This window comes from Bombus flavifrons, chromosome 7, assembly GCF_040668555.2.
Source record: "Bombus flavifrons isolate JBK064 chromosome 7, iyBomFlav1_principal, whole genome shotgun sequence".
NCBI lineage: Eukaryota > Metazoa > Arthropoda > Insecta > Hymenoptera > Apidae > Bombus > Bombus flavifrons.
Window position 1 is genome coordinate 11,618,057 of NC_138448.1, and position 16,252 is coordinate 11,634,308.

A 16,252-nucleotide genomic window follows, 5' to 3' on the forward strand; every position below is an offset into this window, starting at 1 on the left:
CGTTGACGAAAACACAGACCCCAGACTGACACTTAGAATACAAGCACCAGGTGTCTCGAGAATAAGGACTTACGTTCAACACGCTCTCGCTTGCGTTTCATACTCTTGCGTTTAAACTACTCTTACGTTTAAACCAGACTTACGTTCGTGCAAAACACTTCAAATAAACATGCAGGGTTTTTCGACCAGTCGCGGAGAGACGCGATCGCGAGGAAGCGCATCAACGGGAATCGTAAATTCCCGTTACGATTAGACAATCGACGCCACGAACTGATCGATCCCCTATTTCGATTAGGATAATAGAGGTAGTTTAATGAGTATGACGCTTTATTAACAGTCCAAAGGTATTATATATTTCCAATAACTTTGTAGAAAAGATAGTTACGCTGGTGCGTAAGGTATAAGTGAAGTAGGTGAATGATCTAAGGATGTAAAGCCGATAAAGAGATGTTGACTGTTCTAAAGATGTTGAACTAGTGAAGGCCGGCGGCGATGCTGTCGCAAAGGAAAACTCTTACTCGGTGGTGATCGCCCCACCACTGGTCGCTCGCGGGTGGAATCCACGTTTCCCCAATTTTTACCTGATGGAGCAATAACCACAAGGAACCTCTTGACTCGAAGATGTTTTATGCCAATTGACGGCCTTAACGGTAAATCAAAAAGCCTCGTTTTATAGCAGTTCCTTAGGATTATTGCCATCCGATTAATTCTATGTGCACAGCTGGTGGCCGCCTCGAACGTAAAGAGTCACCGGACGTAACAATGCAAATCACAAGCATGTTACAACTCTTTAATCTCCCTTCACCTTGAGCGTTAATATCGTTCAAGATTCGCGATCACGACCGAACAGTTGCAATTTAACTGATCGCCACCTAGTTGAGAGGTCGCAACAATGCACGAACGCGGATATTTGTGTAAGAACGGAAGGAATAATACGTTTTACGAAATCGAGAAAAATGACCAGCGATCGGTTTCCATTGGACGGTCGCAGCCGTCGGAACCTCCAGCTTTCATCGGTCATATTTCTCTTCGTTTATCGATCCAACCGTGTCTGATTAAGGCCGTCCTTTGCTACTGCCACGCTAATTCGACCGACAGGCGGTTCCAGCTGCAAAAAATTACGGCTCGGTTCGACATCGGTTTCTCTTTGAAACTCTGGTGACGAAAAATTCGGAAAGTTTGCGTCATGTGGCGCCGAAAATGTACGGTTCAGCTGGTGTAGTAACACCAAAGTAAGAAAGTATCGGAAGACAGTCTCATGAATGTTGTTACGAGCGGTTTGGCACCATCTTGTGAATTAGTTTAGCCATTAAAACGACGCAAAAATAATCGGCCAGAGTTCCCGTAGGATATTTTCCTTGCCCATAAAACTATAATTTCGTTCCATCTCTCGTTCTTTTCGCGTTATACTCGTTCCCCTCTCGGTCTCTTTACCTTCAAACTGAAAACAATTCCGGACGATTCAATTTCCTTCCCGTGCAATTGAACCAACAAGAGAGAGAAAGAGAGAGAGAGATAAAAATCATCCTCGGCGACCGAAGGAAATTTAATTTCACGGGGAACGATGTTCAAAGTACCGCGATACTTAAGACTCTGACCTGGCCAGGTATACCGGAGATCGAGAGCAATCGGAAAAACGAAAATAGTTGTTTGCAAACCGTTCGATGGTATCGAGAGACTCGTGGTATATCGTATTTCCTCTGTTCCCTTCGTCGACCTATCGTGGTCATCGGCCGGACCAAACCTCTGGGAATTTCAGATATTAGAGCGTGATTCGTTTTTCTATAGATCGATCGATAGAGAAGGAAACCTTTCACCAAAATTCCACGCTTCGCGGTTGCAACATAGTGCAATCGCTCGAATGGTCAATTTTGATTTCATCCAGAGGCGTTTCATATAGATACATTTCTCGCTAACCGGAACATAGTTCACTTGGATACACGAACAAAGTCCATATTCCGCTAGAAACCGCAAACGACCCAAGAAACTCCGCAGGAGCTCGTTTACGTACTCCATTCGAGGGTTTCTCTGTGGTCGAAAGTCAAAGCCGTGGTACCTCGTGAAAAAGCGGCGTTCGTTATCGATTTCTCGTGAAGCAAGGGCCGGATCAAATAAGCGAAGAAGTCGTGGATAGAGAGACTGCCGTTGATGGAACGAAGGCCGCCTGTGATGCTGAATGACGGTCGAGGTCTGAATCGTGCGAAAATAGACGCACGAGAAATGGTCGAGGAAGGAAGAGGTGGGGCGCAAAGGTTGCTCGGGACCCGGCGAAATTTAGTTCCCGAAACGAGGGTCTAATCGCTGCTGCGATATCTCTCAGGACTTTACGACGTCGTCCGTGTACACTTCACGCGCGCAAACACGGACAAACGTGTACTCATACTTGGGCAAACAAACACACGCTCGAGCAGACCCGCACAAATGGAGCAACTGGCGTTTCGACGACGACAGAAAGAGAAGAACACGTGGAAACGTACACGTACACGCGGCTCGAAGTAACACACGCTCGTTGCCGCGTGCACGTGAACCGAGATCTCGATTCAAAGTGTAGGTACGGGGGTAAAACATCACCGGCAAGATTACAGCGGAGTTTCGCCAGTTTCCGATGTTTTATCGCGATGACCCCCGGTCGCGTTTCCCCAGCGAAGTCCAGAGGTTGGCTGGCCGTTGGCGTGGAAAATCGGACGAAACTTTGGAATAATACGCTAAGGAGGCGATCTTCTTTCTTCCTCTCCGTCTGTGGACTTCTGTGTGCACGAAGAACACGATTATCGGAAATTCGTGATTCTCGACGTGGGACGCGTTCCACTCGTGGAATGTCATAGCCGTCCGAGACCCGGTCGCTTCACGAAAACGGGAGGAAAAGAGAGAGGAGGAAGATGAAAGTTTTCAATGGTTGGGAACAGCGTGAGCGAACAAGTGGAAAGGAACCAGCGGCGAATCGAACGAGCCGAATCGAGCCAGACGATCGCCCAAATGTAAGAAAAGAAGGGAAATGAAACGCATCCACGACGATCGATCGACGTCCGCGACAATTTACTCGCCGTTCGCGACGAGCCTTTTTCGCGATCAGATTTCACTGCCGTCCTTGGCGCCGCGTAAGAACCGAATTCCCGAGCTTTACTCTACGAGATTTCTCCGGCTGGTACAGAGGATGATTTACGAGCGACACTGATAATTACTTTGGTTGCGTTAATTTTCGGGTCTGATTAAAATGTCGCGTTGAATCGGATAACGGCGGATAAACGGGTCGGAAAAAATCGTCTGTCCACCGCAGATAACTCGCCGTCACCTACGTATTCCCAGAATTTTTAAGTGGATTTCCTCTTTCCAGTCAACGATGCGACGCGTCAAATTCGGCGGAAATATTTTTTGAAAATTTCCAGGATCGCGCGAATTGTAATTTATCTCTACGCTCCTCGACAGTTCGATATAATTTGGAAATAGTGAGAAACATTGTTTGTTACCCCACGAGATAAACAAAGGATCGTGAAAAATCACGAAATCATGGCGAAACGACTGGAATGTTTGTACGTCCAATACAGATCAAATGAAAGACAATTAACGAGAGAATAATCGGACAGTCGATCGTTTGAACCAACGCTCGCCAGTATAATCGAATTTCACGGGTTTCAGTATCTTCATTTCTTGCTCGTTGCAAATTTCACAACTCATGGCACACACAGAATATGTTCTGTGACAGAAATTTATTTGAAAATAATATATCGGCTCGTGCTAAGATGATCGGTCGCTAATTAGACGAACGAATCATCGTTTGAATCAAAGATCGTCTTAGCGACAGGCCGAGCGACCGATTTAACATAATTTAACGAGTAGGACGGTTAAGTGCAGAGACCAGAAGAAAGTTCCATCAAGACGCAAAGACCTTTTAGCCGGGACAGAACTTTTAACTACTGGTCGTGCTCTCGTTGTTTTTTCCCCTCTCTTTCGCAGTTAGCTTTATGACGCGAAACTAGACGCAATAAACATTCTATTGCGCTGGCCTCGTTATCTTTGCTCTTTTTTCTTGGCAACTCGTGGCCGTAAATACTTCCACTTTAATAAAAATTTGAGCTGACTCGAAATAAAACTTCGACAAACGTGGCGGTATTAGTTATCGAGTTTGCTCCCTTGCGCTCGTTACCTTTTTTCCTTTTCGCTCTTCCAGGTGCACCGACACTTTTTGCTCACACGTTATGGCTACTGATATCAACTTATTTGCGCAGTTAGTTCGATCCACCCACACTCGTAACTCTAGGTAATTCTCCCAAAGAATATGTAACCGTTTAATCTGAGAACCGGTTAGCCAACTTCCGCCGAGTTTCTCCTCTAAATAAAACTTTCTACCGCTCTTCTATTTACTCTACGTCGTTTCCCATGGCGTTTTCCTAACGTGTAAAAAGATTCGGCTGTAAGATTTAACATCAGTCAATCAATGTCTCGTCGCATCGTGGTAATTTGGACAATTGCTCGCGACACGACACCGCCACCATGCGACGGATTGTAAAATACGCACGGAGGCGAGACAACGAATTTCCATTTACCCCTAGGGAGATCCTTCATTCGATATTACGCGACCATAATACGAAACGAGTAATGCGGCTGGAATTAAAGCTCGAACGCTCTCCCCTGTCTTCCATCTCCAGCACGTCAATCGGATTGCAGACAGAAATTAATCCATTCTCTACGCGCTCCTAATCAGTCGTCTGATTGTTCGTTTCGTAGAATCGATCGGCTTCTCGCAATCTCCGGAGGATAGGTTTCGAAGAACGATTGGAATTACTCGGCTCGACCGGGTCGCTTCTACGCATCGCAAGAACGAAAGAGAAAACTCCAGAAAGAACTTGTTTTCACTCTTTTTCCTTCCATTCGTCATCCACTTCGTTCTCCCCCGTTTTACACGCGGAAGTTACACGCGAGAAAGCAATCGGTTCGACGTAACCGAGGCACGGCTTGGCAAAATTTCGAATCGTTCCATCGTCGTGTCAGGGCAGGTCGGACCATTTTCTAGCTGTAGCGCGTTGTTTGCGTCTGACCGAAGCGTATTTATCTAATGTAAATTTAATACAAGCCAGGACGATGGCGAATTCGAAACAATTTCCGAAACTTTCTCGTCCAACAAATCCTGGCAGCAAGAGAGAGAGAGAGAGAGAGAGAGAGAATTTGATCAATTTTCCCTTTCCGCGAATATTGTTTATTCTAGTCGAGCGTGTGCAACCGCATGCGCGCGGCTCAGCTAACGCGAATTTAATGCAACTCCGCTGTGGAATTAATTCGCAAATTACCATACGCGGCCGCGGTGGCCCACCGGCCAATGTTTTCGTCGGCTTTTCCCTGTGAAACGCCGCGAAACACCTGGAAAACCAATCTCCGTTAAGCCATTGTGCACTTTCGAATTCGATAGCCGAAAGATACCATCCCCCGGCGATATCCGTGATGCAATCCCGTGTTTCACGGGAACACGGTTCAATTACTGGATCTCTTATTTCAATTTTATAGCGGAACGGGGGAAAGGGCTACGCGGTACGCTAAAAAGTTTAAATAGAAAACTGTGGTGGAAACTGGGAAATTAATGATGATTGAGGATATTTCATGATTCAACGGACGTGAGTTATTGCCAGGATATTAAACATATTTCGGTGAAATCAGAGTTTACAACCGTATACAACGGTTTAGGAACAAACAATGATTTAAAAGTGCAAGGGGGACACGGCTTGCTTGTCGTAATTGAACCGGGAAAGAGCGTTCTTTGTTATGGACTCTTGGAGGAAATTGAGGCGATTAGCAGCGGGAAATATTGTCCGCGATTAAATCGATCGAAAGCCGACGATGGAAGAAAAACGAGTATCATTAGCGAGCAGGAAGGGAATCGTCTTTCTATGACAACGCCAGACCGTACGTTTCTTTGACGACGCGGCAAAAAATATTGCGCCGCTCGACCGCGATTAATCGTCGGCCATGTTCGACGAGTTCCCAGGCGAATTTTCATCCGAGTATCGCAAATTCCAGGAAAATACCGCGTGCCCGCGTGAAAAATCGCGTCGCCTTTTAACTACTAGCATAAACAAAAGCTTTCACGCTAATGAAAAATATATCATCGTCAGTAAGTATATCTTTCTTCCTAAAACTTTCCACCTGCTCTTCGCCATTAGAACTTCCCTTATTCCTATGAGATCCTTAATTATGTATTTAAAGAGACAAATTTGAAAAACACCACTTTCACTAATTCCCTGCCTTTATTGGTGAATCTTTCGAATCCTTTTGAAACAGCGATGACACTCTCACGAGCAACAAAGCACGCAATAATCGCGCGATTAACCGGACCGCGTTTTCGATCCAGTTTCGCTAAATGGCCGTGACGAGCCAGAAATACGCGACGAATCCGCGGGATTAAAACTCGAAGCAAGAACAGAGCATCTGCGATTGAATCCACGCTGGAGACAGAGAAAAACAGAGGGTTGACGAGAGAGAAAAAAATATTATTTCGTCCGCCGCTCGACCGGCTGCATGCACGCGTCGTTACCTGCATACGTGTCGGGAATATATCTTAATCCGTTGAAGCCCCGGTCTGAATATTTATGCGAGTTGCCGTTCGCGTTGTAAATCGCCGCGAACCCGGCGCCTTTATAGGCTTTATATTTTCGCCAAACGCGTTACCGTTAATTGAAATCGTTCGAGCTCCACCAATACGTGTTTACTTTAATCTTTCAGCTTAAGTTTTCTCCTCCAATCGTTAGAAAAATATGCCGCATTTCTCGGCCGCGTGATTTACGATAAATATTATATAAAACGAATTGAATTTCAAATTAACCCTTTGAAAGCAAGACACCTGGGATTTTGTCGGTTTTATCGAGATGGTCGGGATATCGTATAAATCAAAGGTAAGGCCAGGCAGCAGGTTTGAAATGCGCGATACGCGAGCCCGCAATTTAATCCAATTATTCTCAACGATTAGTTCTCTTGCGTATCGCTAACGTGGCAGCCTCTCTCTCACTGCTATCCTTTCACCGTACTCGAACACAGTCAGTCATCTAATTGGCCCGCTCGACTTACCGTTCTAATTGTTTGTTCCCCCTTGACTCTGCGACTCGGTATGCACGAGGCGGCGACGACAATGACGACAATGACGACGTGACGCCGCATTCGCCCCGCAGCTGTTCGCACCCTCCGCATTTCGACGACAATTGCCAGGATCCTGGCGCTCTCTCACGAAACCTTTGAACGTAATTATCGGCGAATTAAACGAGCCACCGGGTCCGCGGTCCAAGTTCTGCTGGCGAGCGTCGCCCGTCGATAAGGCCAATAATTCACACGGAATATTCTCGCGAAACCCACCAATGCGACCACGCTCGAGTTTATCGCGATAATCGTCGTCCTCCTGCCGAGGAAATCCCCAATTTCTCTCGGTACGTTCTTCGAAATTTGAGGCTCGTGGAATCGAGATATCGGTTTGTCTGGAATTGTTGCTGAAACCGATTAAAAGTCTTGTTAATCTTGGACAAAATTTCAAGTAGCGCGGGCCAAATATCTTCAGCGGAGACCACAGCTTGATTTACTGAGATTCCTGTGAAACGCGCTTGATTAATTATTCCGGGATGAAGAGCCGACGATTCGAATCAGAAAATTTCGAGGAAAATGTTCTGTTAATTTGGCCGGCTGACGTGCTGTCGCTAAATCGGGTTTCGAGCTTGATTAACCATTCATCCAGCAGGCGGATGGTGCCGTAGCACTCTCCTTTCGTCCCGATATCGCGAAGTTACGTAGTAAAAAAAAAAAAAAAAAAGAAAAAGTATAACAAACCAGAATGTCTGTGAAGGGCGAAGGGTGGTAAACTGCAACTGCGAGCGTCAGGCACCGTTATGAATTCCTTGTTAGAACGGACCCGGGAACCGTCAGATTTTTATGTAAGCACAGTTATATCCCTAATTTTTCTCGAAGAAACAGCCCACTCGAGGAACAGTGGAATGTCGAACGGCGCACTGCTCTCCAGAAACTCGCCCCTTTCCCGTTCCTTCTCCTCCTCTGAGCGTAGCTCGAGGCTGTATTTTCAACGAAATCATGCCGCTGAATACATGATCCCCCGTTGCCAGGCGGATTCTTGCGTACAAATAAAAGCACGTAGCTCTCTCGAGGGCCAACTTCAACGCGAGAAATGGCCATCGATTTTTTACCTTATAAAAACTGTTTGACGCAACTTGCGCGAGGCTACGAAATAAGGAAAGAAGAAAGAAAGGAAAGGGAAAGCAATCTATCGTTGACTCGGAACAAGGAAACACGATTAATTTCCAGGAGCCTATTCTCCGCGTTTTTCTATCCCTCGATTTTCCCTTAGAAAATATAGAGACAGACTGAATTCGAAGAGGATTTGCGAAGAGGGTTGCGCGAATCGCAGTCCCTCGGTGGTTTCCAGAGTCGCTTCGAAGAGGTGATTTTGCGGCAACAATGGCGTTCAACGTCGATGACATGGCCATGTAAAAGCATGCATCTTGCGGACTTCGAGCGCAGGTATCCCGCTGGCTGAAAACGCCGTACCGCCGCGTAATACTCTCAAAAAGTAGTCCAAGTGAATAATGATTCCGCACAATGGAATTTCGAAACCTTTCTCTCTCTCTCTCTTTCTCTTTCTTTCGCTGCTTAAACGTTTCACAAGATGCGCTCGCAATTTTTGGTCCCTATGTATTTACCTTTCTCGAGCTTATTATCGACGCGCGTACGCGTTGAGTTCTCGCAGTTTCGGTCCAGGGCTTCTTCTCAATTTTTCAATCGGGCGGCTACGCCTGGTTCGCAGACGACGCTTTCGCGACGAATTATTCAGCGTATCGCGGTGTCGTTACCGTTTCACTGAAGGAATCGAAAGTCACGCACCGAGCCTGAATATCGTTCTGCCTGTACGTTGTCACTCTCTCGTTTGTTCCACGAAGCCTGGAGATAAGATACATAAGCGGTTTGCCAACAACGACGAAGAAGATACGCGCGAGAACGGAAACAAGTTCGATGAAATGGGACGACTGCGTGCAGAGACTAAATGGGAGAACGCGATGCTCGTGGGAACTGGTTCAAGTGAATAATGAGGCGAAACAATGCGAGCGTTCCACTTTGAAAAGAGCCGATTCTTTGACGACGCGGCCACTTTCGCGTCCTGGCCTGCAATTGCTTTCACCTTTCAAGCGGAACCGCGGGAAACTCTGCTTCCAATTCGCGTTTCCAGGCTGGCAACGAGAGATCTTTCTAAGACAAAGTCTCGCGTTCCCTTTTAAGGAACGTTCCGTGGCATTCAGTCCCGGTAAAACCGTAACTTCTCTCTCTCTCTCTCTCTCTCTTCATCCATCGAAAGCTTGCACGGGGATAGAGGAACGCTAAGTGCGGGTAAAATTTCCCCCTGTCGATGAAAGTCAACCGTTCGATTCGAATCGATTCGGCCGGATTCAATTTGGCCGTAGCCAAGCCCGATCGTACGGCGACGAATAAAAGAGCCGACTACGTAGACGATGGTGAACGATAAATCATCGCGAGGACGTGAACGCGAGGAGCGTCGTTGATCGAATTCTTATGAATCGCGCGATTCTTGCCGGAGCTGATACAGATTACTCCGAGCTCCGATCGGATACCGAGTACTTCCACGAGAAACGGGACGCGAGATCCATCGAATCACGGGGCAATCGGGTCCGACGAGTTAGTTGGATATTCGACCTCGTTCCTTTCCCGACGCTCCCTGCCATTTGTCTTCTCCACCCGCGAGAAGACCTCTCTGTCTCTCCCTCCCTTTTCTCTTCTCTTTCTATCTTTCTTTCTTTCTTTCTTTCCTTCTTACGGTCCATCTAGCAGTTCGCTTTCCTCTGCTTATTCCAAGCTGCACATCCGGCACGAACAAAATCATAAAAGTTTTAGCCTACAACTTGGAGACGCGAGGGCAAGCCCGTGCGCTCGGAAAGAAGCTTTTCGGTGTTAGTCGTTCCGTAACGCTCACAGTCGTTTGTGTTCCCATCTTGTTCTCGTCTATACGTTCTACTCACGTGCTCACCCCTCGATCACCTTACCCCTAAAACGCCTTTGTACGTGTCTGACGTGAGTGTAGAGACGCGTTACACATTCAAGAATCGAATAGCTGTATATATATACGTTGTCCGTGAGAAGTCCGTGGCTCGAGTTCCGTCGGCCATTAGCAGCAGCCGTCGGTCCTGAAAATCAGAAAACTTCCCGAAACTGATTCCATCCGTACCTGCTCGCTCTCCCTTCCCTTTCTCTCTCTCTCTTTCTCTCTTTCTCTCCCGAGCCAATTACTTTCTTCCTCGCGGATTTATCGCACGCCGGCCGATATTAATCGCACCTTCGACGCCGTTCGTTAAGCACCCCTGGCGGAGTTTTTGTTTTTAGCGCAGACGGAAATGGGTTTTTGAGGCGAAAGTGTTAATTCGTTCGTTGAAACATCCACACGATGAAGCGAATGTTCGGTAGAGAACGTGAAGCATTATGACTGCTATAGCGTGATAGTATTTTTTTTTTCTTTCATTTTTTATGGAAAGTCGACGCGAGGTATTATGAGTGGCCTTCAAGAGTAATTTCAGGATATTCCATCGTGTTCTGCAATTCTGTGCACGAGATAGAGGAAATTGCTGGTAGAGAATCGCTTCGTTGGCTCAATAATTACGAATTAATCGTGCGCTAATTCGTTTAGAGCACCGTTTCGTTGCTCGCTGTTAATTCATCGTTGATTCGCGTATCGGGGGATCGCAGTATCAACGAAACGAAGCATGTCGGTTAGGATCGGTAGAAGAAAAAAGCGAATGGAGAAAAATTGGAAAGAAAAAGAAAGTAAGTTAGGAACCGTGGAAAGTCTGACGATCGACCTGTTTTACAGAGCGTTTACAATCTGCTGGGGGAAACTCTATCGAGGCTGCAACAGTACGCGGAAGCGGAAAGGTGGTTCCAGGCGAGTTTGGCCAGCCAGCCTGACCACGTGCCGGCCCACATCACTTACGGGAAACTTTTGGCCCGAAACGTAAGTAGTTACCAGTTTTAGATCGGTTCTCTTTCATCAGAGCGCGGATCCAGTTTCCAAGTTTACCGCGGCCCGACCAATATCGTTCAACGGAATTTCGTGTACAGCCACCGAGATACGGCTGCTACACCAGGCGTCAGTGCCCGTACTCGAGATACCGGAACCCCCGTGGAAAAACAGAATGCCTTAGGGAGAATCGGCCAACTTTTCGATCGCCATCGCGTCAAAGAACTCGATCCCATCTTCCCAACACCGTTTCACGCTGTTTGCAAAGTAACGCTCTTCTACGGTGCTGCTCGCCGACCGACAGGTCTCCAACACTTGCAAAAGCTACTTTTTCCTTTGAATCGTGATAAGAAGAGAAAAGTAAAGGAATAAAGAGAGAGATAGAGAGAGAGAGAAAGTTAGAGTTTGCAGTTAGGCGAGGTTTATGATAGTGTCAAGATTGCACGGATAGTTTTCAAAGCTAATGGCTTTGTAGTTACTTGTCGAATTGACAGAATTACGTAATTGACACACAGCGCTAAATCCGTTCAAATTCGAATGGTTCTTCGAACAAGTAAATTTACATGGCCACGTCCGTATAACTTGTAGTATCGAAGATCTACCCTAACATAGAGAAAGAAAGAAAGAAGATAAATCATGATGGAGGCTCTTGGCTCGAATATGAAACGATATAAAATAGCATTAGCCGATAACCGGGATTGCAGGCTCTCGCTCAACGAGTCTGGCCACGTAGCGACCCACATCACTTAGCAAACCTTCGACTCGGCACGTAAGTAGTTAGTACTATTTTGGTGCGGCGTAGCGCGGCGCGGCTTGGCGCGCTGGATCGAACACGATAGGCCGGCCGAGAATCGGCTGACCCACATCACTTAAAGAGAAACCCGCCGACGGGAAACAGCGTGCCGTTAAGCTGATTCTGCTCGATCCACCGACCGTTCCGTGTTCCGGCCTGGTCAATCGTTGACCGGAAACCGGTATTTCTCCTGAAAACATATCTAACACGACCGACGATTACGCTCACTGAGCCGAGAGAGATTCGGGACGCGCGATGTTTCCTCCTTCCCTGTACGTGTCTCGTTCTCCAAACGAACCATACACAGGGCATTTCCTTTCGCAAACGTGTCGTTGCTTTTGCGATCAATTATCGTTTGTATCGTAAACGCGTGACGGGACTATCGGTCCTTCGTCTTTCCACGTCGCTCCATAATCACTCGATACGATTACGTTATACTAATCGATATAGCTTTGCAATGGTTAGAACGTATTATCAGGGACGCGTAATATAGTTGATCGCTTACCATGATAATATTACCGAATTGCCAATTTTCCATTAGTCCTTTCGTATACTCGAGCTGTCGCTCGCGAAATAACTTCAAATTGATCGGTCGTAAATGAAATAGCTTCACGGCTGATAAAATTTCATTTAATTTGCTGATTTAGTTGCATCTCTGTCGCAATAAAATTATATCACGCGGCGCACGTAAATAACTGCGTCAACAATATGAAACAGAGTCACTTGAACCGAAATTTTTCAATATTTTATTGCCCGGTATCGATCGCAAATTGGACGTGCAAACGATGCCAATCAGAGATAATTGACAGAAAATGGAAATTAGAAACTAGAATTTTTATTCGATCGCTCTCGTTCCTCTGTTTCGTGAAATAAATCACCACTTTCCCTGTTATTTGCTCTCTTGTTCTTGGAATGTTAAATGTTCATTTCCGGAAGTCTCAGTCCGTAAATTACGATGTGTGTCACGTGGCAACCAGAAGGGTCAATGGAAAGTCAATACCGGTAAACGATGCCGAGCGTAATTGAACGTTTGACCGATAAATGTCGGCGTCCTGTCGCGTAGCCGATGAATTTTCGTCCGTGCAGGCTGTGTTGGCTAGGCGAACCGTATCGAAATTCCATTTCCATCTTTTACACTGTTCCCCTCTGTGTGCGAAGCGAAACGGAATCCTCTGTTTCTCGTTCTCGTGCCCCTAATCGCGTCAGGATAAATTTCGTTACAACGTGACTCGACGATCCGTGAAGGGTAGACCGCGTCGACAATGGCGGCCCGATCGATCGTTCGATTACTGATTTGCCTTGTTTCTTCCGCAGTCGAGCCGTGTGCTGGAGGCTGAGAGATGGTTCCTGAGAGCCCGTAGATTGGCGCCGGACGACTCGAGCGTGCACCATCATTACGGTACGTATAATTGCCAGTGTCTTTAATTAAAAAGGAATCGTTGAATAATCGAACATCATCAGACAGATTTCTCATCCTTCATCCATCCGCTAGTCTGAAACGTCTGTAGTCTATAGCCATTCGTGAAATAACAAGAGGCACTCGTTAATTATTAAAGCAACGAAACACGAGACCTAAGCGTATCCTCGTCGTTGTCAAGCAAATTGGAGTGGTCTGCGACAGATTCATCCTCTGGCCCGTTGTTCCGCTCGGTATAATTGATTCCTCGACTATACGGTACAACGAGCGAAGACGTTGGTAATCCTCTTCTATGTTGAAACGAGAGAACGAAAAGAAAACAAACCGCGGAGATAGAATAATGTAACGGACGTAACGATAAGGGAGGTTCACGGAGATCTTTTCAAGGAACCGTTTTATAGGGAAGATAAGAAGATCGTAAGATTCCGCCTGGTCGTTCTAAATACCGGTGTAATATTTTCCTGGGGGATGAAAGTAGAAACTGTGGTGGAAAAGTGGGTGGTGGCAACGATGGAGGGCGCTAATCGAAAAAAGAGACGGCCACAAGGGAATAGCTAATATCAGAAGGAAGGCAGCAGCCGGAAGGAGATCGACGGGTATTGAAATTCCAGAAAAGCGTCGCAATTCCTAGTGCTCGTCACATCGTTCTATTCTCTGTTCACGCTTGCCCTCCGCTCCAACCGCATTCAGACTCTGGTTCTTGGATCTTGGTTTGGCAACATTCTCTTCTCGCTAGTATTTCCATCCTTTCCATTTGCAAAAGCCGTGAAAGGAGATGGTCACTGGCATCGGTCAGCCGATTCTTTGCGGTCAGGATTAATCTAGTCGCCAAAAAGAGTCTCGCGTTGGAGTCGGATTTTTCGAGCGCAAAAACCATCGCGGTTTATCTCTCTTAGCAGCACGCGTCATTAGGCAGTGGTCCACGGAACGTCGCATTATATTATACTTGATATATCACGAGTTGCGTTTATAACGTTCGTCCTCCGCCAAGTCTCACCGGAATTTTCAGGACAATTCTCTGCTGGCAACCTTGACCTTATGTATACCTTATGCTACTCTCGTGCAACATTCTGTAACGAGTTAAAATATTCACATATATATATATGTGTGTGTATGTACGTATGTGTTTGTGTGTGTGTACGTATGTGTTTGTGTGTATGTACGTATGTGTTTGTGTGTATGTACGTATGTGTTTGTGTGTATGGAAGATGAATTTTCGTCTTTTGGCGACCGTGTGTTTTAATTAGAAAATAATATATGACGAAAGGATAACAAAGTATATAATTCACACGCGTTTATCCCTTGTCACTTGGGACGTTCATTATTCAGAAGAAGCTACCACTCATTCTTCGTGGTATTAATAACATTATATCGCGGCCCTCCTTTTAATCTAGTCGCATAGACCTCGTTGCTAGAAGGAGATGGAAAGTACCGCTAAGAGCAAATTGTTTCGGACTAATCTTAAGTCGACTTAATGGTTTCAAGGTTGATCAACCTATCCGAGCTGCACTTCATTCTAGAGAAGCTCTCCCTCGATTGTTATAGTGTGTCTATCATTAAGTGACCTTCATAAGTCTATGCTATCTCAATGTACTCACGCATAATCACGCATATCATACACTTGCACGCCATTCCTCGTATTATTACTAAAAACAAAATTGTTAATCCGACTGGGCAAGCTTACAAGCTAGAAACTGTTCCTCTAGAGAGCAAGATTTCGAACGTAACATTGTACGTATAACTTTGAGACGGTCTGTGGCTTTGCAGGACTGTTCCTGACGTCGCAGGGTCGGCTATCGGAGGCGGCAGAGGAGCAACTCCGCGCCGCCGAACTTTCCAGATCCGATTACGAGCTGTCGATGGCGGCAGCGTCCGCGCTGCGCCAAGCGGACCGGCTGGAGGACGCGGAGGTGTGGTACAGGCACGCGGCTACCTTGAGGCCGCACGAGGCGCGAAGTCACACAAATCTCGGCGCGATTCTTCACCTGAACGGAAAATACAAGCAAGCGGCGGCTGCTTACAGCGAGGCGTTGAGGCTGCAGCCGGGCGATGCGACGACCATCATGAACCTGCACAAATTGGCGGCCACTCTCGCGTGACCTCGTCACGAGACCGCGGCGAACACCCAACAGAGAAACAAGTGTGTGTACGATACGACCCCAGGAAAGATCCTCCACCGACTCGCCGTATTTCCTGACCCCACGTCACCCCGATCTTCCTCCCGATATTCGTTTATATCCGTCGACCGGCACGCCAACGTCGCGGGGCGGAAGCCCCCGGGGACCTTGACGCGCTATCGACTCGTATCGCCTGCTATGGTATGTAAAGAATAAAGCTTCCTTTATTTTTCTCTAACGAGCTATATTTCTTTATTATCCATTGTCACCGTTCCCCTTATTCCGATTGTCAACCGTTTCGGTATAGAACGACGTGATGCAAATGCAAGTTTGTGTGATTGCAGAGAAAGAGAGAGAGAGAGAGAGAGAGCGTGGAAGAGATAAAGAGATGGCAGAAATGATCGAAAACTTGGATTGAGTTGATCATAGTCTTCTTTGACCGAGTTAATGATAGTCTTATAATAACAGTCTATGCGAAGAATTACAAGAGAGAAGCAGGTAAGTGTACGTTCAGAAATTTCATAAATTACGACGGTAGGTTGGCACAAAAACTTGGAGGCTCCCAAGGAATCTCCCTCGAGGTATCCATGGATCACTCAGCAGCCGTCAGCGTCGTATTTTCCCCCGTACGACAAAAAAGAACGCCGGGAGCGTCCTGGAGAGTAAACCCTGATTTTCTCGCATGGAGGGTGTGAATCGTCCGCACGAGTTTTCTTACCTCCTCGGTCCCGGTTTTCAAGACGTGGAAGCTCCATTAATATCGAATCTATTTGCACGGCGGCGCCGACTGGAATATTTAAGTTTACACTTTAAATCACACCCCCGAGCGAGTGGTGGAGTCGCGGCCTCGGAAGCTAGGGAGACGGGAGAAAAAGACGGATGAGGGTAATACCGCGAGAAAGGTAGACACAGTGTCGTGA

General features: G+C 46.7%; 1 protein-coding gene across 2 annotated transcripts in view; it reads left to right on the forward strand.

Annotated features, from left to right (window-relative positions):
• Tmtc2 (Transmembrane O-mannosyltransferase targeting cadherins 2) overlaps positions 1-15,570 on the forward strand; it is a 215,086-nt gene extending 199,516 nt beyond the window's left edge. The window contains exons 10-12 of one of the 2 annotated variants that reach the window (XM_069117038.1): positions 10,859-10,999; positions 13,113-13,197; positions 14,983-15,570. In XM_069117038.1, coding sequence (XP_068973139.1) covers positions 10,859-10,999; positions 13,113-13,197; positions 14,983-15,314 — 558 coding nt within the window. In that variant the 3' untranslated portion in view covers positions 15,315-15,570. The remainder of the gene's footprint in view (positions 1-10,858; positions 11,000-13,112; positions 13,198-14,982) is intronic. The other variant, XM_069117039.1, reaches the window with a different exon arrangement.
• Positions 15,571-16,252: the final 682 nt, after the last annotated feature.